At 45.5% G+C, this 23112-nt stretch overlaps 1 protein-coding gene across 1 annotated transcript in view; it reads right to left on the bottom strand.

Moving 5' to 3' along the window:
• Positions 1-13061: 13061 nt before the first annotated feature.
• LOC126642147 (myosin-1B-like) overlaps positions 13062-23112 on the bottom strand; it is a 33118-nt gene continuing 23067 nt past the window's right edge. Inside the window, exons 29-40 of the mRNA XM_050319531.1 lie at positions 22530-22726; positions 21864-22047; positions 20809-20974; positions 19811-19935; positions 17565-17873; positions 17276-17479; positions 17056-17181; positions 15815-15985; positions 14273-14377; positions 14098-14193; positions 13549-13683; positions 13062-13189 (exon numbers count right to left, since the gene is read on the bottom strand). Coding sequence (XP_050175488.1) covers positions 13175-13189; positions 13549-13683; positions 14098-14193; positions 14273-14377; positions 15815-15985; positions 17056-17181; positions 17276-17479; positions 17565-17873; positions 19811-19935; positions 20809-20974; positions 21864-22047; positions 22530-22726 — 1833 coding nt within the window. The 3' untranslated portion in view covers positions 13062-13174. The remainder of the gene's footprint in view (positions 13190-13548; positions 13684-14097; positions 14194-14272; positions 14378-15814; positions 15986-17055; positions 17182-17275; positions 17480-17564; positions 17874-19810; positions 19936-20808; positions 20975-21863; positions 22048-22529; positions 22727-23112) is intronic.

Here is a 23112-nt window from a genome sequence, read left to right as displayed (position 1 = left end):
TCCACCTCCACGTGCATGTCTGTGTGGTTGTGTGTGAGCTGCACGTGTGTGTCTGTGTACACCTGTGCATGAGACGCCCCTGAGCTGTAAGAATCAGTGACTGGTGTGACTCACTGCACCACAAGTGTGTATGAGGGTCTTATCCATGTTAGTGCAACCTGCTGCACAGTGACCTGCACACATGGAACCCATCAGTAGTATGTGTGGCACGTGGAGGACAGGAGAGTCTTGCTTCCGCATGTGCAAGAGTCACACCAGCATACATGTGGCAGGGATGGATCTGCCTGTCTGACAGCCTGCCACCCACCATCCTTTTGTAGTTAGTTGATGGAGAGGGGAACAAACCTTATGTTGAGTTCCGACATCAGTGAGATGAATGGGTCCTTCTCCCTGCTGAGTGGTGGGAGCCAGCCATGCCCAACCCTCCTCTGAGGCTCACTCTAGATTGCCTCCAGGCACTGTGTGTCTGTGGAGGAGCAGGAAAACACGTGTCTTCTTCCAGTGCATTTATGACACTCTTTGGAGCATCACAAGTGTGTGAGCACTGAACTTGGTGTGCTTGTGTTTGAGAACCTTGTTGGTCTGCAGGAGAGACTGACTGCAGTGCAGGGGCTGTGACTGACTCCAGAATGCACACACATACGTGTAGGATGATACTTGTCTGTGTACACATCACTCACTTCACTGTGTGTGTGACACAGTCCACTGGAAATGTGACGAAACCTAACAATAGGTGCAGCTCATGAAACTTGGGATGCATCATTTGCCTCAGTCCATAGTGTGCATGTCCCAACAACAGCAGGCACTTCTCTGCAGGAGAAGTGGGGAGATGTTCTTCTCTGGAGAGATCCTCCATTTGACAGTGTGCTCCTGTATAAGCCGCAGGGTATTCCTGCACGCTGCTCCGGACAACATGAGGTCTGTGCCAGGGATTCTCCCTATATACAGTACAAAACAGTCTCCATATTCCATCACAGAAACCATTCAGTTGTTGTCCTGGTCTACTACACAAGAGTGCCCATTTGTATGCTGCACTTTTGAGTGTGCAGCTGTTCATGTGACTGCAACCTGTGTGTGATGCTCCTTGCCCATCTGTAACTCCGTCACCTTACACGTGTCCATGATCTACTGCAGTGTGTGGCAGTCAGTTGTTCAGTTGTTCACCTGCCTGTGGCTGTCTGTGTCTGTGCAACTCTCTTCATGGAGCAGGTGCTTGGGTAGGTGCTGTGGTGTTGTGCTGGGAGATCAGTCCCTTTCACAGACCCCATCTGGCCACTAACTGCTGTATGGCCTGTCCTGTTCTCCTGTTCCTAAGATTCAGATTTCTTTCTCTCTCTTTTTTTTTTTTTTTTTTTTTTTTTTAAATGGAGGAAGAGCCTCCAGTTTCTCCTTTTGATTTGTTCTTGCTTTGCAATCACTAATGAGGTGTGAGTTCGGAACAATTACGATTTTTGTGCCCACAATGTATTATCATGTGTGTATATCCTGGCTTGGGGCTGTACAGGCTTTTTATTTATGTAACATTTTCATAAAGTATTTTATCTCTATCTCTTCCTGGAATTTTAGAAATTCACAATACCTGTCTCTCTGAAATGAGCACTCAGGTAGCCTGACTGTAGCCTTTCTCCTGGACCTTTCAAAAGGTGACTTTCAATGTAGCTGTCCTTCATTTAGACAGCAGCAATCTGAGCTGAGCTCTTCAGTGTTTTTTCTTTCAACAATTTTCAGACAACTTTCCACAGTTCTATTTTTGATTCTCTGAATTGTGGTAAATTGTTTAAATCATCCCCTTTTGTTTAAATCATCCCCTTTTCATAAGCATTTAAGCTGATAACTGCTGATCTATGATCCATTATGTGGTATTATCATACCAGCTGTGCTTTGCTTGGCAAAACCCCACAGACCTGATATCATGGCACACATCCAGGTACATCTATCAGCAGTATTCTCTAATAATGCCCTTTATAGAAGGCGAGAACTGAAATCAAAACAAAATCCCATGTTTTTCTTCAGCATATACAAACCCAGCTTTTCTATATTGCAACTCGAATTCAAATAGTTTAGAGCTTTCATGTAAAATAATGAAGTTTAGTTTAAATTTTGCTTTTCTTATGTTTGATGTTAACAGAATACTTCAATGATGTTTTCTTCGGTTTATTCTCTGACATTTTTTTCCTCTACTTCCAACTTGTTGGTTTTTCTTACTGTCTCCCTTTCTGATATCTTTGCAGGCTCCTGTCCTGCTTTACTTGAACTTTCTTGATGAGACAGCCTCTAGCAGGGTTGCAGTCCTAGGGTTGTCCACTTCCTGATGCAACTACAAACTTCAGCTTTTCAGTAGGCAAGCCCAAATGTAAACACTAACTTAACTTTTATTTTAAAATTTCTTTCTAAACTACAACTTCACTTTGGTTTTTGTATGAATGTCCAGTTTGTAGGAAGAAGGGCTCTGTTTCTGTCAGAGGATGTCTTTTAGCCACTGGAGGTAAATATCTCTTTAACAGGTCCTCATTTCATTGTGCAGATAATTACAACTGTTGGTTTCTCTTGAGTCATGTCTGGTCCTTCTCCTCAACTTGCAGGATGGCTTTACTTCCTGCACAGAGAGCAGCTCTTGCCAAAGGCTTGGATCTGTGTTTGCTTCTGCAACATGTAATGTCTGTATCGTGAAGATGTTAAAGGGGGACAAGTTTGCTATCTATGAGGAAAATTATTTCTGAGTGTAGGCAGCTTTTTTATCTAGCATAAGATACCAGAGCCAGAGTCAAGATAGGATGCAGAAGGAACATGCAGATTTACCACTTTAAAGGTACCAGGCACTGGGATGAACTGGTCTGCTTCTGGTCTCAGCCTTGTTTCCTACCTTCTGTTTCAGCTCAGCTAAAGCATCTCAGTGGGATGCAGATGTTCCCTGGGCAGTACAGAGCAGGTCTGACTGGATATTCAAAACAATCCCTCTGACTGCAAGATCTTTCTGAATTTATTTCCTGAGCCATCACAACTGTCATACTCACTCTGCCATCTGTTCTAGGAGGGTATTCCACTTTTCAATTAGAAACCAGTTCTAAATTATTATCACCTGAACATATTCTGTTTTAGGGTGAGATCTTGAAAGGGCCATTTTCTTCCTGTCTATCACCAAAGAGCCCTGGGTGAAGATCTCAGTCTTGGCCATCTAACTTTTTAACAAACCTTAGTGTCAGGAAATGCTATCATCTGTGAATGAGAAAGAACCAACTTTATATAACACTGCAGAGAGCCTCTGCTATGGTCATCCAGTCAAAGAGAGCTTATTCCATGATTTCACAGCTTGTACCTGGGGCTTAAAATGACACCACTAAAACAAGCCCTGTACAGATGGGCAGATTCCCTGAAGAGGGACCTGAGAACATCTTGGGAGTACCAGGAGAAGGTTCACACCTGACAGCTGTAGGAACAGCATGGTGTATGTTTTTTTTTTGTTTAAAGCAAAATTTGACAATCTCTCTGGCCCATGAAAAAGATCTGAGTTACCCCATCTGTCTCCACTGAACAGATCCTGCAGAGTGCACAGTGAGAGAGGGTTAGCATAGGTGCATGGGAGAACTTTTTAGCCATAATTGACTGGAGATTCACATGAGTAACTGATTGGCCATATCTGTTTGCAAGAGACAGCAGCTTCAGCTCTCATGAGGCCAGCAACGAGGAAAGAGAGAGACTAAAGAGAAACCACATGTAGCACTGGATCTTTAAAATACCTTAAAAGTCTAAATGACTAGCAGAAATTAGTTCCATTATTGGAGAGGAAGTGTTCTGAGCCTGTACACAAAACATGCTTTCAGTTGTTAAAATTCTTAAAAGCTCTAGCTTTTGGTGGAAGGGGCCATTTCAGTGCTCTGAACAGCCAAGATCCAAGAACAGATACAGGAGCTCAGAATCAAGTTTCATCTGGTGTCCAGTCAGCAAATCCCAGAGAATGCATGGGCTGAATGAGAGAGCAAGACAGCACAGAGAAGTGCTTCCTGTGCATGCTCACCCCATCATCCACAAATTGCAGTTTAGGGATTTCCTAAACAGATATTCTGGAGTATCACACTTGGAAATTTAGGCATCCAGGACCTCAAATGTTCCAAGTAGAGGACTCAGATTGATGAGTCATGTTCATATGATCAAATATGTGATTCAAACATGAATTTTAAAAAGCACTAAAGGATACAGAATGGCTTTACCTTTGATTTCTGCCTTCAGAAGTTTTTTATGTGGCTTTGCTGAACTTGGAACTCCCCTTGTACACCATCAGCTCTGAAAATGAGATCAGACATGCAGTGCCCTGCCTGGCTGTGGTCATAGTAAAACTTTGTCATATTCCAGGGCAGGTTTAGTCATCTCTGTCTTAACAGTGCCCAGAGCTGTATCGACTATTTTAGACTCAGACGTAAACAAACGTAGTCTCTGTCTATAAATGGACAGTGATATTATATGAACAGCTTGTGGTGATTCACCTGAGAATAAACTGGATTTGCCTGCCAGGATAATTCACCTGGAGAGATGACTGCTTCCATTCACTTCCTTTCTTGGAAGCAGGCTGAGAATAACAAACTGTTCCAATAACCTCAGCTAACTTCCAGTCAACATATTTCCTACTGAGAGGCAGGGCAGGTTCCACCGTGTTGTTTGATGGGCACATACTTGGTCATAGAAATGTGACTCATGAGTCTGACACTTCACCTCAGAGTTAGGTGTCAGCAGCAGCCAGTTGTCACAAACCCCTGTTAGAAAGGGTGATGCCAAGCCTTCTCTCCAGCAGTTGTGTTCATCTCTCTTTCCCTGGGGCTCTGAACAGCCTCGGTTCCAGCTGTTACAGCTCCTATTAGCTGCTACAGAATTTCAAATGAGAGCTTCCCTCTGTCCATCTCACTGCTATTCCTCTTGCTGCAAACTAAACATGCAGGGCAGTTCATGGTGGTCAGGATGCTCACAAAGAAGAGGACAAGCCTGACTTTAGACCACTTCAGTGATTCCTAAACATTTATTTTTGTTAGAGCAGATGCTGTGGCCTTGTCCTCTCTTCTTCCAGATCTATAAACACTAGGTCATTGAATGTTTAAGGTTTTTGGGTTTATTGAATGTTTAACTTTTTCATGCTAAATGGAAAAGTCACTGAAAGGAAGAAATTTTCTATAAATTGTATAATTAGAGTATAATAACAAGCAAACTGTGACCACTTGGATTTCAGCTTCTAAGTGTTATACAACAGTGTAAGACAAATAGTTCTGGATCAGACTGTATGGTTCATTATCCTGTTTCCAGCAGAAGTCTAGGGAAAAGGACAGTTGCAGAGACACATTTCTGAGAACATCCTCTTTATTTGCAGTAAATGATAGCTCGGGTCTTCCCCCATTAGAGGAGGTATCATTTGCACTATTTAGGGTAGTTATTTTATTTTTTGAGCCCATGCAAAATTTTGGCACCCATAAAATTCTGTAGCAAGGGTTTCCAGTGCAGACATTATATTTTGGAACCTATCCCTTCCCTGTTTTATCTGTTCAACCCACCCCCAGTGACCTAGAGTTGCATTGATGTCCAAACCTAAACCATTGAACTGAAAATTACCTTTATATGAAGATGTGGGCATGACCTACTCTAAGGTCCCTTATGACTTGTCCAAGATTTCATGGAGAGGCACTGGAAAAGCAGGAATACATCCTAAGAGGACTCTGATGAAAGCACCCAAATGTTTTCTCAAGCATCCTTCTCTCTGGCTTAGTACCAGTCTTAGTGGTATGATCTGGGCTTGCCAAATAATCTACAACAGCTCGCTGGGTCCAGAGCATCTGATCTTCTCTTTTGATCTCACGGAGAACAGGCTTCTGGCAAGTTAAGAAGAGCAATCCAACCAAGCAGCTCTCCGGCCAAACTCCCTCAGGGAGTGCTAGTTTGGACACTGGTATTTCCCTGACACTAAGCTTTCCTCTTCGGCATGAATTGCTCATTACTTGAATTCCAACAGGGATTTCTTCTGTCATGAAAGAGTAGAGATTCTGCCTCAACACACTGAGCAGGACTGACTGCTTTCTGTGGATAAAGTTGTTGATCTGTGTGTGTGTGTGTGCCTGAATTTGCAGGACATAGATGTCTCCGTGTTTGCCTCTCAATGGTGCCTCTGTTCCACAACCATCTGTATATAAAGCTGCTATTCTCTCATGAACAATAACTCATACAGGAAAGTCTCTAAGCATTAGGCAAGAACTATGGTCATCCCGAGTAGTACTGAAGATGAGGATCCAATCCCATAAAGTCTTGGAAACTCAGCATTAGTTTTCCCTTGACAGCTTTAATCTTTAAAGTCTGCTGTTGCTGACACACACTTACAATCAACAGATTGGCAGCAAACTGTCTCTGTAAAGAGTGCAGCACATCCACCACTTGCCTCTGACAAAGACCCAGCACAGCCCTGCTCACTGTGGCCAAGCTTTTCCTCACCCTATTTTCCGATGAGGATCCAACTAACAACTCTTCCATCTCCCACATTCTTCTCAGCCTGCACAGGGACTCTCTCCTGTCCCTTTGCTTATATTTCCAGGATACTCTACTCCTCTGCCAACAGCAGTGGGTCAGTGGGGAAAAGTAAGGTCACTATTCCTGATACCTGCCAGCTACAACTGGACCTTGGGCTGCCCAGAAGACTGTGAGGTTGGCTGTAGGGACCATCTGAGGCAGGGATCCATACTGGAATAAAAAAATCACAATGATATTCACTTCAAATATCTAGTGAGGTTTAGGTACTCAGCTGAGAGGAAGGAAGTATCCAGAGGATTTAATCACAGTCTCCTGGGGTCAGAATAAGTGCAGAAAGTAGAGTTTCTGAAAATCAGGTGTGTTTCTTTGACCAATAGGTATGGTTTTAATTTGTAGCCCCTTGTTCAACACCATGGAAAGAAAAGATAACAGAGTTCTCATACTCCAGTGCCTCAGAGGGGCAATAGTCTGGGGCTGCAGATTAGGATGACCAAGAAAATTTAAAACAAAGGTGGCATATCCTAATAACGTAATTGTAAGAAAACTCCAGATATGTAAACAATACAAAGAAATAATACACAAAATAAACAGGTTTTCAATTGGATTAGAATTTATTAGAAATTTTATTATCAAATTTTGAAATTTCTCAAGGATTTTGGGTGCTTAAGCAAGGGTCAGAGGTACCGATAGATGAAAGGAAGCATGCTCGTGTGAGTGTGAGTAAAGCTGAGTGGCTGGAGATGAACAGAATATTAAAATTAACAGATAAAATAAGAATCATAGAGTGGTTGAGGGCAGAAGGGAATGCTGAAGGTGACACTGGAGGTGATCTGGTACAAATCCTCTGGACAAGCATGGCCTCCTAGAGCAAGTTAGCCAGGACCATGTCCAGACAGCTTTCGAATGTCTCCAATGGTGGAGATTACAAATATATGCTGTAAAAATGTCATGGAAGAAAGACGTTGGCACTTTATCCCTGGAATCCCCACTTTGAGGACTAATAGGCTGAAGAAGGTGTTTTGAAGTAGGTGGCTCACTTGGACAGTGCATGAGACAGAGGCTTCATTTCCGTGCTGTCCTTCCCTGACGACCACCCTCCCTGCTCCCTGCGTGCTCCTGACCCTCATGTACTTTGTACCAGGTCAGTGCTTCTGGCCTTTCCAGGGAACTGATCAGTCCCCAAACAGCAGAATGCAACTTGCTTCTTGCTACATTAGTGAGTCCAGATGAATGAGTGAAAAATGTACACTGAAGTCCCATCTCCTGCTCCAAGCAGGGCTGACTTCAAAGCTGGCTGAAGTTGCTCAGGGCTTTGTCCACATGTATCCTGGAAATCCCGAGGATGGAGATTTTACAACCTCTCTGGGCAGCCTGTCCCAAGGCTACAGCACTCGCCTGGTAAATAATGTGTTCCTTTTGTTGAAAAAGAATTTCCCTGGTTTGCAACATGAGACCATTGCCTGTCATTCTTTCAGGAGAAGTTTGGATGCATCAGATTTCTTACCTGCCTTTTCAGTAGTGTCTCTGCAGTAAGATCCTCCAGCCTTCCCTTCTGCAGGCCAAACAAACCTAACGCCCATCACATCTCCTCACATGGCACATGCTCCTGCTGACCAATACTGGGGCTGTTGTTGGAGCCTTTCCGGGGTGTCAACATCTCCCATATAATAAGGGAGTTTTCTAAAAGCTGCACAGAATAGTGCAGATGCAGCCTCACCAGTACCAGGCAGAGGGGAATACCACATCCTCCATTTGCTGACCTCTTGTTAATGCAATCCCATGACTGTTGTCGCTGCAGGGAAGCACTGCTGACAGAGGTCCAACTTCTTTTCCACAAGAATCCCAAGGCCTTTCCTGCAGGGCTGCACCCTACAATCAATCCCCAGTCTGAACTAATGCATGGAGTTTTGTTCCAGGTTGAAAAAATAAAGTGATTTTATTTTTCATAGAATATAAACAAATATATAAGGCTAATTAGACCAAATTCATCATGTGATTAAAAAGAGTTAAACCCTCATTCCTCTCATGCTGAGTGTGATGTTAATACAAATATGGAGCAATGGTGGTACATGGGAGCCCTGTTTCATACCTGAGAAATCTCAGTTTTCTGCAGGAAGTTCTGATGTCAGTCACAGACATAAGCAAAGGGGCTGTAACTCTCAGCACAAATTACCCTTTCTCTAGCAAAGATCCTGCAAGCTTGAATCTGGTAGGCCCCTGGAATGAATCCCACTTCTATCCATTGCCCCAGGACCTCAAAGGAGGAGCAGGCAGCATGCCTAGAGGGGATGAGCTCTGTGTGTGCATGGTGTGGTTTTAAATCAGCATTTTAATCCTTCTTTTCACTTAGCAGATAAGCAAACTAGCAAGAATTATCCTTCGTATAGATTGAGGTAGGACACAGCTCCAGCTCTCATAATCAACTATTTTGTTACTGTTCTAAAATAAAGAGTTTTTTATTTCCTACAATAAGAGATAATTTGTATCTCATGTTACCTCTGTTCAACTAAATGAAAAATGGTAGATTTACATTTCTTGTTCTTAAATAAATAAATAAAGTTTATTTTGAAAACCCACCAGTTATCCTATTTCAATTTCCTTCCAACTTTCCATGCTTTTTTTGAGGGGGACTTTTTTTTTGCCCCCTTCTATTTTCCAGAACTGCCTGCTTCTTTTCAGAATGTTAAAACACACCTGCGTATTCTATAAAGTGGAGCCCCTGGTGGTCTAGTGGTAAAGGCACGGCGCTATCACTGCCGAGACCCGGGTTCGATTCCCGGTCAGGGCCACTCCCGGGCAGGTGGGGCTCGTTAGCCCTTAAAGGCAACCCATCTACGTCCTAAGGACCTCGCTGCCACCGTCCAAGCTCGCTTGGCCCCGGCAGATGAACCTTAGGATTAAAGGGTGGGCTCAGTTCCGCGCACACTGTGTCTCACCTAAAAAATCCAATGCGCTGGCTGGAAGGTGGAAAGACCTTCCCCGGATCTTCGCTCGCGAAGACTGGCCATTATTATTATTATTATTATTCTATAAAGTGAGTGCAAAGAACTAAGCAGAGAGATGCAGAAATACAAAAACCACTGAGCTGGGAACAGTCTTGAGTTGCTACTGGAACTGCTGAGCACAGACCTGAGTTCAGGCCCTTGCCAGCCTCTGGAGGCTCCACACCTCTCTCCTGCCTTCTCAGTCTCTCTGTGTGGAGACAAATGGCTGAACAGGGAGCAGTTTCTGAACACAGATGACATGAGTGTGTGCTGTCATTTTTAAGGTGGCATGGTCTGTGGTCACAAAAGGAAGCCAGTGAAGCTAACAGGTTTCTATACTGAAATACTCCTACAGTGAGACAGACGGATGATCCCACAGACTGCTCCTTCCTGCTGGTGCCCAGTGTGCCAAGGCACAGCCAGTGCTGGCTCCTGGGCCATGCTCATGCATCTGGTCACCCCACTGCTTCTCCCTTCCTGGTGTACTGGGACAAGCAAGGACTCAGAGGGCTCTATAGATCTCATGACAACTACAAAGCACATCTAGAAGCTTCTGGGAGTGCAAAGAAATTTTCAGACAAAGGCTTTTCTTTCAGCTTTATAAATATGTTTTCAGCCATCATCATAATGGATCAAAAAATAGCCCCAAGAACACTCCCACAGAACAAAACTCCCCTGCAAGAGCTGTTTCTCATTCTTTTCATTTTTTCTTGCTTTATGTACAAATTAGTTTATTGAGAACAGGTTTGTACTTAACAAAAGGATAAACCCTGCTAATCTACTGATTTGTCAGCTAGCATTGTGCTTATCACAGCAGTGTTTGTTGGCTGGGGCAGACATGGTCCCAATGTGCACAGCTGTGCAATGAAAACTGCATCATGTCATGTGAGAGTGTGGGCAGGACATGCAGTTTGGGGGGCTGGACAAAACGACTGTTCAAGTCACAGACTGCTGTGCTTGTGATCTGGCTGTCCACATCCATCTCTGACAGCAGACTGGAGAACATGTAAGCCAGAGCCAGCAATGGCAGGTAGCCACAGAGCTGGGAAATGAAACAATGGGATGATTTTTGTTAGCTTGACAGCAGAGATGGCAGACCACTGTCCAGTGGGGCATCAGCAAACACCACCACTAGAGAGCCTCAACTGGCACAAAGGACCCTGAATGCGAACGGGACGAATGGCCAGTCAGGAGGCACATGGATAACAGCCAGCAGTGATGACAGGGTATAAAACACGGGAGGATGACAGAAACCCAAATGGATCACAGCGTAAGGGAAAAACTGATGCAGATCAATACACTAGGAGAAAGGAATGACACAGGAGGAAGGGCCACTGAGTGCTGAATGTGAATGGGAGGAGACAGGAGCCTTGGCTGGGGTGACCAGTGGGTGTGGGTGACGGTACTGGTGCTTGGAGACAGAAATGGGACCGAGAGCAGCTAGAACCACTAGCTGTCACTTGGGTCACCCAGCTGAGCACAGCAAGCCGGCACAGCCCGGCATGACCATGGCCCTGGAGCCAGCACTGCCAGTGCCTTGGCACGCTGGGCAGCAGCACGATCGGTCTGTGGGATCACCAGTCGCAGTTCAGGAGCGTTTCAGGACACCACAATGAGCCCCTGGAGCTGTCAGTGTGCTCCGAACACTATGTCCTCTCTCGGACAAGGAGGTGCCGCTCAGCAAAGGCCTATGCTGGGCACCGCGGCCAGACCATCCCCTCCCTCCCTCGCTCCGCTCCCGGGGCGGCTCCGCGCACGGGGCGGCAGCGCCGCGGCCTCCCGGCGGCTCGGGGGCGGGCGGAGGCTCGAGCTGACCGCGCTCCCCCCTCACCCCAGCACACCGCCCACCCCGCACCCCCTCACCCAGCACACACCCAGCACACCGCCCATCCCGCACCCCCTCACCCAGCACACACCCAGCACACCGCCCACCCTGCACCCCTCACCCCGCACACACCAGCACACCGCCCACCCTGCACCCCTCACCCAGCACACACCCAGCACACCGCCCATCCTGCACCCCCTCACCCAGCACACACCCAGCACACCGCCCACCCTGCACCCCCTCACCCAGCACACCACCCACCCTGCACCCCTCACCCCAGCACGCCACCCACCCTGCACCCCTCACCCCGCACACACCAGCACACCGCCCACCCTGCACCCCTTCACCCCACACACCGCCCACCCTGCAACCCCTCATTCCGCACGCACCCAGCACACCGCCCACCCCGCGAACATCCAGCACGCCCCTGACCCCACACCCTCCCCCCCTCACGGCCTCGGGCCGGCGGTGCCGCAGCGCCCCCGTTTCCGCACTCGGGCAGCGCGGCTGGTCCTGGCGGGGCTCCCGCCGCGTCCCGCCAGCCCCGGGCGGCTCCGGGAGCTCGGCCGAGCCGAGCCGCTCTTGCAGGTGTTGGCAGAGCCGCCCCCATCCCACGGGGAGCAAAGCTGTCCCCCCCTCGCGCCGGGTGGAGCAGATCCCCCACACGCACTGCATGGAGCAGTTCCGCTCCCAGTCCCCTTCCCCCGCCCCTGCACGAAGCGAGTGCTCTCCACTTCCCTCCCTCCCTCAAACATGCCACGGCCCACAGCGCACACACACACAGAGACACACAGACACACAGACACACACACACACACACACAGACATACACACAGAGACACACAGACACACACACACAGAGACACACACAGAGACACACAGACACACACATAGACACACACACAGAGACACACAGACACACACACAGAGACACACACACACAGACACACACACAGAGACACACAGACACACAGAGACACACACACACAGACACACACACAGAGACACACAGACACACACACATAGACACACACATAGACACACACATAGACACACACATACACAGACACAGACACACAGACACCCAGAGACACACAGACACACACACATAGACACACACATAGACACACACATACACAGACACAGAGACACACACACAGAGACACACACAGACACAGACACATACACACAGAGACACACACACAGATACACAGACACATAGACACACACACAGACACACACACACACACAGACACAGACACAGACACACAGACACACACACAGACACACAGACACACACACAGACACACACAGACACACACACACACACAGACATGCACACACAGACACACACACACGTGGTGTCGGGTGCTGATCCCACTCAACCCCTCTGCTCCTGCCAGATCCGCAAATGCACTGCCTGGAGGAGCCACTCTCCCCGTCCCTGCAGGGTTATGCCAGGGACTGTTGCGGAGGCAGATGGACAGAGCAGCTCAAGTCCCTGGTTACGGCCTGACAGAGATCTTTGTGTTTTCCCCAATTCAACCAGGAGAGTCAAAACTGCGAAAAAACTAGGAATGGACTCCCATTGCTCTAGTGAACCACTGACAATCCTGCTGCATCCAGTCATAAACTCTCACTGTCCATCTCATAGTGAATCAATACTCCTTACAGTCACCAGAGCATCACCCAGGTTTATTTTTATTTCTTACAGTTTCTACTTAGGGTTGGCTAAATATATTAGTTACACACACACACCTGGTTACTTGAAGAAAGTAGTGAGTTACTTGAAGAAATTAATGGGTATCTGCTGGATACACAGAAGCCTATATCCGGAGGGAACCTGCCACAGCTCTGGTCAGGGACCTCATTTCTCTGATTTCTAAATATAAAAAAAAAGAAGATAATGTAGAGGATATTGGAGCAAATGAATTATTTGTGGACTTGTTTCAGGTTTGTGGCTATTGCAAATGTACTACCATTTTACTGATGAAGAGCTATTATCTCCCAATACTGCTGAAAAACCTGGATTCTTATTCCATTCATATTTGGTCTGACTCTTGGGAGGCACCAAAAGGACTTTCAAAACGCACTAGTTTTGAATAAGTGCCAATTTTTGGCCTTGAGGTCACTCCAATGAAAGAGTGGGAGGAATACAGCTATGGCTGTATTCAAGGTGTTTGGGCAATTCGTGACACTGGCTGCATAGGAATGGTCCCCCTCTGCATCCCTACAACTCACCTGGCCTTCAATGTCTCGACTTTTGGCTCGCAACTTGTTAACCTGACATTCGGCAATATCAGCTCGTTCTTCGGCCTCCTCCAGCTCGTGCTGGGCCTTGCGGCATCGCGAGAGATTAACATTTGCCTGTTCTTCCTGAAAGTCAGCCAGCACCGTCAGTGACAGGGACACAAATGACATTGCCCTGTTACCATTAACACCCGTAGCTCTGCCACAGTAGTATCACCTGTTTTAGCCTCACAGGTACATACCTGCATGGCCACTACCCAGTGCATTTCTATCTACTACCCCTTGGAGGGCAGAACAATCAGTCCTGCTCAGTTCCAGCTGGGAAAACTGGCTTGTGTGGCTCCAAAGGTGCAAGAGTTCCAAGATAATTACAGCTACGCCCACTCTTTTCTGAGCTGTCTTTATAAAATGATGAATATTCAATGGCAGTGGCCACAGTTGCCCTGTCAAACTGAGTATTCAATTATTTTAACAAGCTAGGGAGCCCAGACCTTTTGGAAATCTCTACCCAAGGCCCACTGAAAAAAGTCCTGCACTCACAGCTTCCTCAGCCTGTTTCTTGTATGCTTTCACTTTTAACTGCAGCTTGTCCACCAGGTCCTGGAGCCGGAGAATATTTTTCTTATCCTCTTCAGACTGTAGGAAGTGAAAATCATGTCAGCTTTGGAAGATGGACTGAGGTGATCCACATAAGAGGGCAGAGGATTTGCAATACCTGGTAAGTGAGCTCCTTCAGCCTTCGTTCGTACTTCCGAGCTCCTTTCAGGGACTCTATTCCTCGTTTCTGCTCAGCATGAAGCTCATTTTCTAACTCATTAATCTGAAACACAGAATCATGGTGAAGATAGCAAGCTGCCAAGAATGGCTGCTGATCCTGCTGCAGGATCCTGGGAACCAGGGTTCTGCAGATTAAGGCTGCAGAGAAAGTGGTAGACAGAGCAGAACAGATTCATGTAGCTGCTTCTTGGGTCTAGACTAGCTAAAAAATGCTCACCATGCTATGTTAGTAGTGACATAGTGTATGAATCCATAGTTATTTAGAAAAGGATATATAAAGGTAAACTGTGCATACCTAGATGTATATACCATTTATAATCAGAATTAGGCTTAAACCTGTCAGAGGAGAGGAAATTGAAACAGGGAAGGGAGGATCTATCAATGTTCACCAGGTAAATGAAATTGTGAAAATCTGTTTTGTTATCTTTGAGTCCAGCTCATCCTCATGAATAGTCCTTAACAACCTCCCAAGGCTCCATCCCTCTTCTGCAGTGTGTATCAGACAAAGCCAAATACCAGTGTTTTTATTTCTGTGTGGATGTTTCCTTTCAAAGCCAAGAGCACCAAGTTTCCAATCAGTTGTGCTGTATTTTGGAACAGAAATAGCTGAAGAGCAAAACAAGTGGGTCAGGCAAATAGTCCACCTAGCCCAGTGCTCTGCCTCTGGGAGAGCATGGAAACCTGGCTGCTGTCTACTCCCTTCATACTTGTCCAGTTTCCACAGCCATTAGATTAGAGGTGTAAAGTGTGGCATACCTATGCCTGTTCCCTTAATATGTCTATAAACCTGCTGACTTCTACTCCCTTTTTGAGCCTTTTGCCAGCTGCCTCTATAGCCTCCCATGGCAGCATGGTCCAGAATTTCACTGCCTACTCTTTAAAGTACTTGCTTTTATTTATTTTAAACTGATCTCCAGGTGAAGGTGTCGCAGTCTCTTCAAACAGCAGAGTCCTAGTCTTGTTTATCAATACTCCTAAGGCTTCACCCCCAGACCCTTGAGCTTCAGAGACCAAAACTACACATGGTATATTTAATGTAGTGGTGAGGATGCTCTCTGTCTTGTTCTCAGTGCCTTTCCTAATAAAGCCCAAATTTTTTTCCCATGTAAGTCTTTGCTTCTACTGCACATTGAACAGTTTCTGAGACCTGTCTTGGATGAGACTGAGTCTCCTTCCTGTCTGGGCTGTATTTTTCAGTTCCTAGTTCATCCCCCAGTAAGTATGCTTTAAATTATTTTTCCCTAGACAGAAGTTACTGTCTGTGTCTGCCTGATTTTTATCTGCCCCCATTTTTGCCCACTCAGTTTATATGAGGACATTCTCAAGTTCCTTGCCCACAGTGCAATGTTTATCAGCATAGCTCTCATCAAACCTGCTGGGAATACCTGGGGCTGTCCCTGTTGCCACCCTCACAAGAGGTTCCAGCAGTCAAAAGCCCAGTCAGAAACTTCACCTCAGTCTACTCAAGTCTTCACCATACCCTGGCCTCCAGTTTCTGGAGTTGCTTCTTGCCTCCCTTCAGGGCCAACTGCTCGGCCTCATCCAGGCGGTGCTGCAGGTCCTTCACCGTCTGTTCCAGATTCCTCTTCATCCTCTCCAGGTGGGCACTGGTGTCCTGCTCCTTCTTCAGCTCTTCTGCCATCATGGCTGCCTGGTTGTAGGGCACAGTTGTGTTACAAATACGCCTCCCCATCCCGGCAGTCCTGTGTCCCTGGGAACAAGACCCAGCTTCACATTGGTGTGTGGCCCTGCAAGTTCTCAGGCAGTGCCCACGGCTGTGCTAAGGATATGTCATACAAAGAGGATCATTGTTCCTCAAAGTCTAAAACTGCTTCACCTTGGAGAACAGGCATGGTCAATGTAAAGAAAAAATTAATTAAGGCATGCAAATGGCTTGGTACCAAAGTTGTATTTTTTAAGTCAGTGAAAATTAGGGATATTGTGAAATATCACCAGCTAGCACTCTGGGCTCGCAAGGGATTATGAGTGTCTGGCTATTTGGTGCCTAAATTTGCCAAAGAGTCAGACTCTAAGCCTTTTTTGCCAATGAAATGACCCCGAGTACCTCAAACTGCACTGAAAAGCTTGTGCCTGCTGAGATCCTCAGGGTTGGATAGCTGTCTCCAGTGTGGCAGAGCAGAGAGGTCGGGGAGACATGCAGCACTGCAGGACTAGACACTGGTACACCAGGACTTAATGCAACAGTGTCAGTATTGTTTGTTTCATTTCCATGTATCTTTACTAGATGGTCCTAAACGTTGGTAGTTCTGATGCTGTGGAACTGTAGTCTTATTTAAATGAAACATTTATAGTCTCTCTTTTTATTTCTTGCATATCTAGCGTTTGTATAGAAGTGTGTATGATTTTTGTCCTAATTTCTGCTTTTCTGTGCTGTGTCTAAACAGGCCTCGGTTCAAATAACTCTTTTCCTGTTGCAATTTTGCCACCATCTGTTCTATCCTATCTATTACATTTATTCTGGAAGCAAAAGTGAATGGGTTTGGGAAAGGGGAGAGAAGATGCCCCTCCAATACAGACTGCTGGTAGGACATGAGGACCATTTCTGAAGGGGTGTTCTGTGGCAAGCAGTGGGGCATGTCAGACGGATTGTGTGTCACAGATACTTTCTGTTGAAGAATTGGTTCTCCTCCACCTGATTCCTACTGTGTAAAAGTGACTATGGTAGTATAAAATGGAAGGGAAGAAAGCAAGAGGACTCACATCTGTGATCGCTTTCTTTGCTTTCTCCTCTGCATTTCTGGCTTCCTGAATGCTGTCTTCGACTTCATTCTGTAAATGAGTAATGTCCACTTCCAGTCTTTTCTTGGTGTTGAGGAGGCTTGTATTCTGTTGGGACAGTCAGAAGACAGGTCATTCCCACCCCATTTGTGCCACTCCCATATGCTTGTGGTAATCTCCTTTACTAGGAGATGCCAAATACCTGTGAGTGGAGCAGCTGCACTCGCTCGCTAGCATCTGTCAGCTCCTGCTCAGAAACCTTCCGGGCTCGCTCGGTCTGTTCCATAGCAGCTCGCATCTCCTCCATTTCTGTTGTCATCAAGTTGTTCCTACGTTCTACCATGGCAAGCTGCTCTTTCAGGTCATCATTCTCTCTCAAAGCATCATCCAAATGGAGCTGGGAATCCTTAGGAGGGGGAAGCACCATGAGACTCAGAGGCAAGCAGAGTGAATGGCAAAGACCCGTGGGACAGAAGCCTTGTGGTCCCTACCTTGAGTTGCCCTTGCACGGCTTTAAGGTGCTTCTGTGTCTCTGCTACTTGACAGTTGGCATGCCTCAGCTGTATTTCCATGTCATTCAGATCTCCCTCCATCTTCTTTTTCAGCCTCAAAGCATCATTTCTGCTTCTGATCTCAGCATCCAGTGTGATCTGCATAGATTCTAATACCCTCTGGTGATTCCTCTTCAGCTGTTGAATTTCCTCATCTTTCTCTGCAGTCCTTCTGTCAACATCTGACTTCACCTGGTTCAGCTCCAGCTGAACACGTAAGATTTTTCCCTCTTCATGCTCTAAAGAGCCCTGTCAGGGTTGAAATATTATTATTTGTTTCTGCAGTGTCCATTGGTGGGAAATGCCCATGCAGAAATGTGACTCTTTGCAGCCTGCAGGGCAGGTGTATTTGCCTTACTGTGGACCTTTAGAAAAGGCCAATTATTGAAAAAACTGCTATCACTTACTCAAGAGCCACTGTACCTCATCTAGATATTAAATGGTAATTTAGGAATAATACTCGTTAGGAAAACGCCTCCAATACCACAAGGTCTGAACACTGAGGGCTATTTTGACACTGCAGAGATAACAAATCATATGAAAACATAAAATAGGACAGCAAAGCCTCCTGCTCAAAAGCAGCTTGCCTTCTCTTGCACCTCCATGTGGAATTCTGCTTAGGGACTCTAGTCTTGGTCCCATTCCAGTGACTGTGTGGGCATGTTCCCCTTCCACACAGCCTTTTCCCTCTGGTACTGGTGTCATCTAGCTTCACCTAAAAGGAGTTAAAAGCCTAAAGCTGGCTCTTTACAACCAGTGGACAGAAATAAGACATCCAGAGATTGAAACAATTGATGTAGCTCTGGTATCCCTTTTAAGAAGAGACTTTCCAGAGATGCCTGTTTCTCCTTTTTGCTTCTAGAATGAGCCTATGGTGACTAATTCAGGGTTAGATTGATGACATTTAGATGCATGAATTGGAGCAGATGGATTTCATGACCAATACCTCTTGCTCCTACTGCCCGCCCATCTAGTGAGATCTAGAGATATGCCAGTTGTTTTATACTTCTTTTTCTACCTAAGGGAAGTTACAGAGAAAATAAAGTGAGGCTCTTCTTAGTGGTGGACAGCAAAATGACAAAAACCAACAGTCAGCAGTTGGTACAAGGGAAATCCTGATTGCATACAAGGATAAAAATGTTTTCCCATGAGAATGGTGTCTCACTGGAGGAGGCTGTCCAGCAATACTGTGACATAGTCATCCTTAAAAATTATAAAAATCAATTACACAAGGCTTTGAGCAACCTAATGTAAGGTCAAAGTTGGCCATGTTTTGACCAGGAAGTTGGACTAAAGACCTCCAGAGATCCTGTCCAACTTAATTCTGTTTTTGAGGTATGCCATAGGTATACCATGGACAGCTCATGAATTGCTCTCAAAGGCATTTTGAGGAGAATCAGATGTGGTCATGCAGAATGATAAAACGTTTTCCAAGAGACAGGCAGGGCAGATAGGGAACAGAAGGCAGAACCCAGACAAGAGGGAACTGAAAGAGCTACAGTGTGCCATGGAATGGCAAAAAAAGGTAAGATTTGAAGTAATGGAGAACTGAGGGATAGCCAAAGACAGTAAGGAAGACAGAAATCATGGAATTGTGGGACCCAGCGTGCAGCCTGTGCCAGCAAAGCATGACAGTGTACCATTGTACTCCAAGATTCAGCTGATCCCCGGAAACTCTTCATGTTCATCACAAACCATGTCCTGTGAACTGACTCCTCTTTAAACATGTTAGTGACTCCCATTCATTCGAAGGGGAGAAACTCAAGAAATATTGTCTTAATTTTCTTCAGCATACAGCTTGTTTTGAGCAGGGGGTGACATTCAGAAAACTTGAGTATTGATTAGACCTTCTCTGAAAACATCCTTGATTAATTTGACTAGAAAACAAAAATTATCAGTGTTTTGAAATATAAATTACTTTTCTTCAGTAATGGGAGCAAATTCAAACAGATGATGCAAAATGAACTCAATTTTAGGTTTTGACAAGGTTTTTTTGTGCATGGTAGTACAGCAAGTACACATTAATATGGAAGAGGAGAGGAGAGGACCCTATGCTATTTGGATTGTCTGTGCCCTCTTGCTGCACCTTTGGGACAGTTTAAAGGTATCATGAATATAAAATATGTATTTAATGTTTCCCCATTCTTGATTTCTTTGAAAGCAAGCACCTTATTGAGGACACTTACCTCTGCTTCTTCTAATGCTGCTTGTAGGTCACACTTTTCTTGCTCAATTTGTTTCTTTGCTTTCTCCAGCCCATGATTTGCTTTTCCAGACTCAGCAATCTGTTCAGTCAGATCAGAAATTTCCTCTGCAACCAGAAAACACATACTCATCTCACCTTAGATAATGTTATCAGTAGTACCTGCAATTGCTCTTTGGCAACAGGAGTGATGGAAGAGAACTGATGTAAGGGGATGCAGCAGTGAGGGGAAATCACAGAATCATGAAATCACAGAATATTCTGAGTTGGAAGGGACCCACAAGGATCGAGTCGAACTCTTCAGTGAATGGGTAGGGTATTGAGCCTGTGACCTTAGAATTATTAGCACCAAGTTTTAACCAACTAATTGCACACTTCTCTCATATGCAATCTTTATATCTGATAACCTGCTTATCCTAGTTCAGTGTGCAATTTGAAAATGAGAGGGACCAACTGGAGTGAGCTCAGAAAATAATGTCAACTTCCCTTGGGTAGTGAAATTACATCTCCAGAGATGGTCCTCAGTGACCATTCATCTCACAAAAAGGATCTGAGTTGTATTTCCTTTATATAGTTAGTTTGCTTATTAAATGCCAATCCCTTGTGCCACAGCTGCATAAAACTCCAATAATCAGGAGACAGATAACAGCCCTCCAGATTTTTTCTAGTGGCAGTGACTGACTAAAGTAAGCTGAAAAAACTTAGAGTCATCATAATTTCTGTCTATTCAGTTAATTTGGTTCCTATCCATGCGTGGGATCATTACGGTGTGAAGGAAGAGAAAGTAGGATGCTGTAATGAGCTGTAGGCATGTCTTTGCAGGTGACTTTATGATCAGCTGAACAAGAAAGAAGTTTGCTACCTTTATGGGAAAATCATAAAGAACAAAACCCTGGGAAGAGGCAGAGTTCTGGTAGTCCAGAGATGTGGAAGCATCTTAGGGCTCATGGTGAATCCCTGGTGACAGAGATCTGAACTTACGCTGGAGGTTCTTGTTCTCCCGTCTGACAGTCTCAGCCTGGTCGAGCATTTCTTCATAGGCATTCTTCATCCGGAAGATCTCAGTGCTGAGAGAGCGAGACTCCTTCTGGGCAGCTTCCAGCTCAGCCTGACTCTCCTGGTACTTCTGCTTCCATTCCATCAGGACCTGGAGTAACAGAAGCATAAGAATGACCTGTTCCGTAACACCCCTGTCTCCACACCTTTACAAGAACCCAAGAGGCATGACCTATATTATAGTCTTTTGCTTTGGACTGTTCTCTGCCTGTGACAATTAACTCACTGTGATACACATACTCTGGCTGTTTTGGTGAAATCTACTTAAATGTGCCCCTTCATCCAGCAGTAGTGCATGCCCCAAACTCTCAGGCTGGAGTTTGGTGTGACACCAGACTGGACACTGTGGTTGGTCTGAATAAGGATGTGTGAGCCTTTGAATTATTGCAGGAGCCAGTGGTCCTGGACTCAGGACAAGACTACAACAAGAAAGGTCCTATTCTACTTGTTCTCTCCTGAGTTTGATACCAGCTCTGTAAGGCATCCTTTTTAGTACAGTCACGTAATTCACTCACACAAGGCTAGACCAAGGCATAGGGCTATGCAGCATCCTTAACTTGGTCCAACAGTGTAGATTCTTTTAAATGTTAGTAAAAGCAATGAAGGCTGAAACTTTACATGACTCTGAGGCTCTGCCTCACCCAAATACAAGGCTGTCAGACCAGCACCAGGCAAAAGTCAGGGCTTGATAAGCTTGCATGTGAGTACTTGCTCAGTCTGCTTGACCAATCTTGCAAAGACTTCATGCTTTCAAAAACTATCAGAAGGATACTTTATCATTTGTTGCGGTCATCTGGGTTTACTTACACAGTGACTTTATCTTTACCATATGTCACATTATGTGATCCTTACCATAACTTTGCTTTGGGTAAGATGCAATTTATCTTACTGTTAGTGTAGAACTTTCATAATTGCAGAATTTGTCCTGGCTTATGAAATATCTAACAATGTTCAGATCTGGCATGGTCTTTTGAATGAACCTTGTCAAAATTCTTCTGCTTTTTATCAAACGCTGCACAGACTGCATTTGACCTCTCCACATCAATCATCAGGTCATCCATTTCCCCCTGCAGCCTCTGCTTTGTCTTCTCCAGTGAAGCACACTTTGCATTGACAGCCTCAATCTGCTCCTCTGAGTCCTGCAGGCGCTGGGCCAGCTTCTTCCTGCAGAACGAGAAAATCACCACTGAGAAAAGGAAAATTCTGACCTGCTCAGAAAATGGACATGAAAGGAGCTGGGAATGGGAGAGCAACATGGAATGCTGTGGCGCTAAGTGCCTGGGGTGACACAGCACTCTGGAGCGGTGCATAGAAAGGGAGAATGTATACCCAAGTACATACTGTACCAACGTGGAAAGGGACCAGAAATATACTTTCGATATTGGCAGTGTAAAGAATGTGATTTTTCAACTACTATGATTAGTTCAATAGTTAATGCACTGGAATTCTCTTATGTAGATGCTCTTAAGCCTCGACCTCTACTTCTCCCTTAAATGTCTACTTAGTCCCCTTTTCACTCCTAGTACGTTACAAAGCACACTGCTCTTACATATTCCCACTACAAGAACATTCTGGTTTCCTTCATTATACTCATTTATACTCAAATATCCTTCTACTTGTTCCAGGCCATCCCACTGCCCACGTACTTGGCCTCCTCGAGCTCCTCCGTGCGCTGAATCGCGTCCGTCTCGTATTTGGTTCTCCACTGGGCCACTTCGCTGTTGGCCTTGGACAGGGCGCGCTGCAGCTCCCCCTTGGCTTCCTGCTCCTCCTCATATTGTTCCCGCAGCAAGTCACAGTCGTGGCGAGCGGACTGCAGGGCGTGGGCCAGGGCATTCTTGGCCTTGGTAGTTAAAATGATACAAATTGTCAAAACACTGACAATTTGTGACTGGATTTTTTTACTGCAGTTTGATCAAACCTTCATATCCCTGCTACAGTTGCTAGAGCAACAGAACGAACAAAATGAATAGCATTAGGGACTCTGTGTCTCAAACTTGATGTTGTTAAACAAGGTCAGGTCCATCTTTTCTGGGACAGCACCTCTCAAACACATCTTCACCAAATGCTTCAGGAAAAGACAGAATAAATCCAGTGACAAAGTGCAAGTACTCCTGCTCTATTTCCTTTTTCTGGCTGCTGCTGTTTGCTTTGCCTCAAGGATTTCCAATAGCAGTAAGGTATGCACACAGAGCTGACTTTATTCACTGCTCTCATGTTTTTGAACTT

Source organism: Myiozetetes cayanensis, unplaced genomic scaffold (genome assembly GCF_022539395.1).
Source record: "Myiozetetes cayanensis isolate MyiCay16 unplaced genomic scaffold, myiCay2020 scf22, whole genome shotgun sequence".
Taxonomy (NCBI): Eukaryota; Metazoa; Chordata; class Aves; order Passeriformes; family Tyrannidae; genus Myiozetetes; species Myiozetetes cayanensis.
The sequence above is the reverse complement of the archived record's forward strand: the minus strand, read 5'-3'. Positions and strand labels throughout refer to the sequence as shown.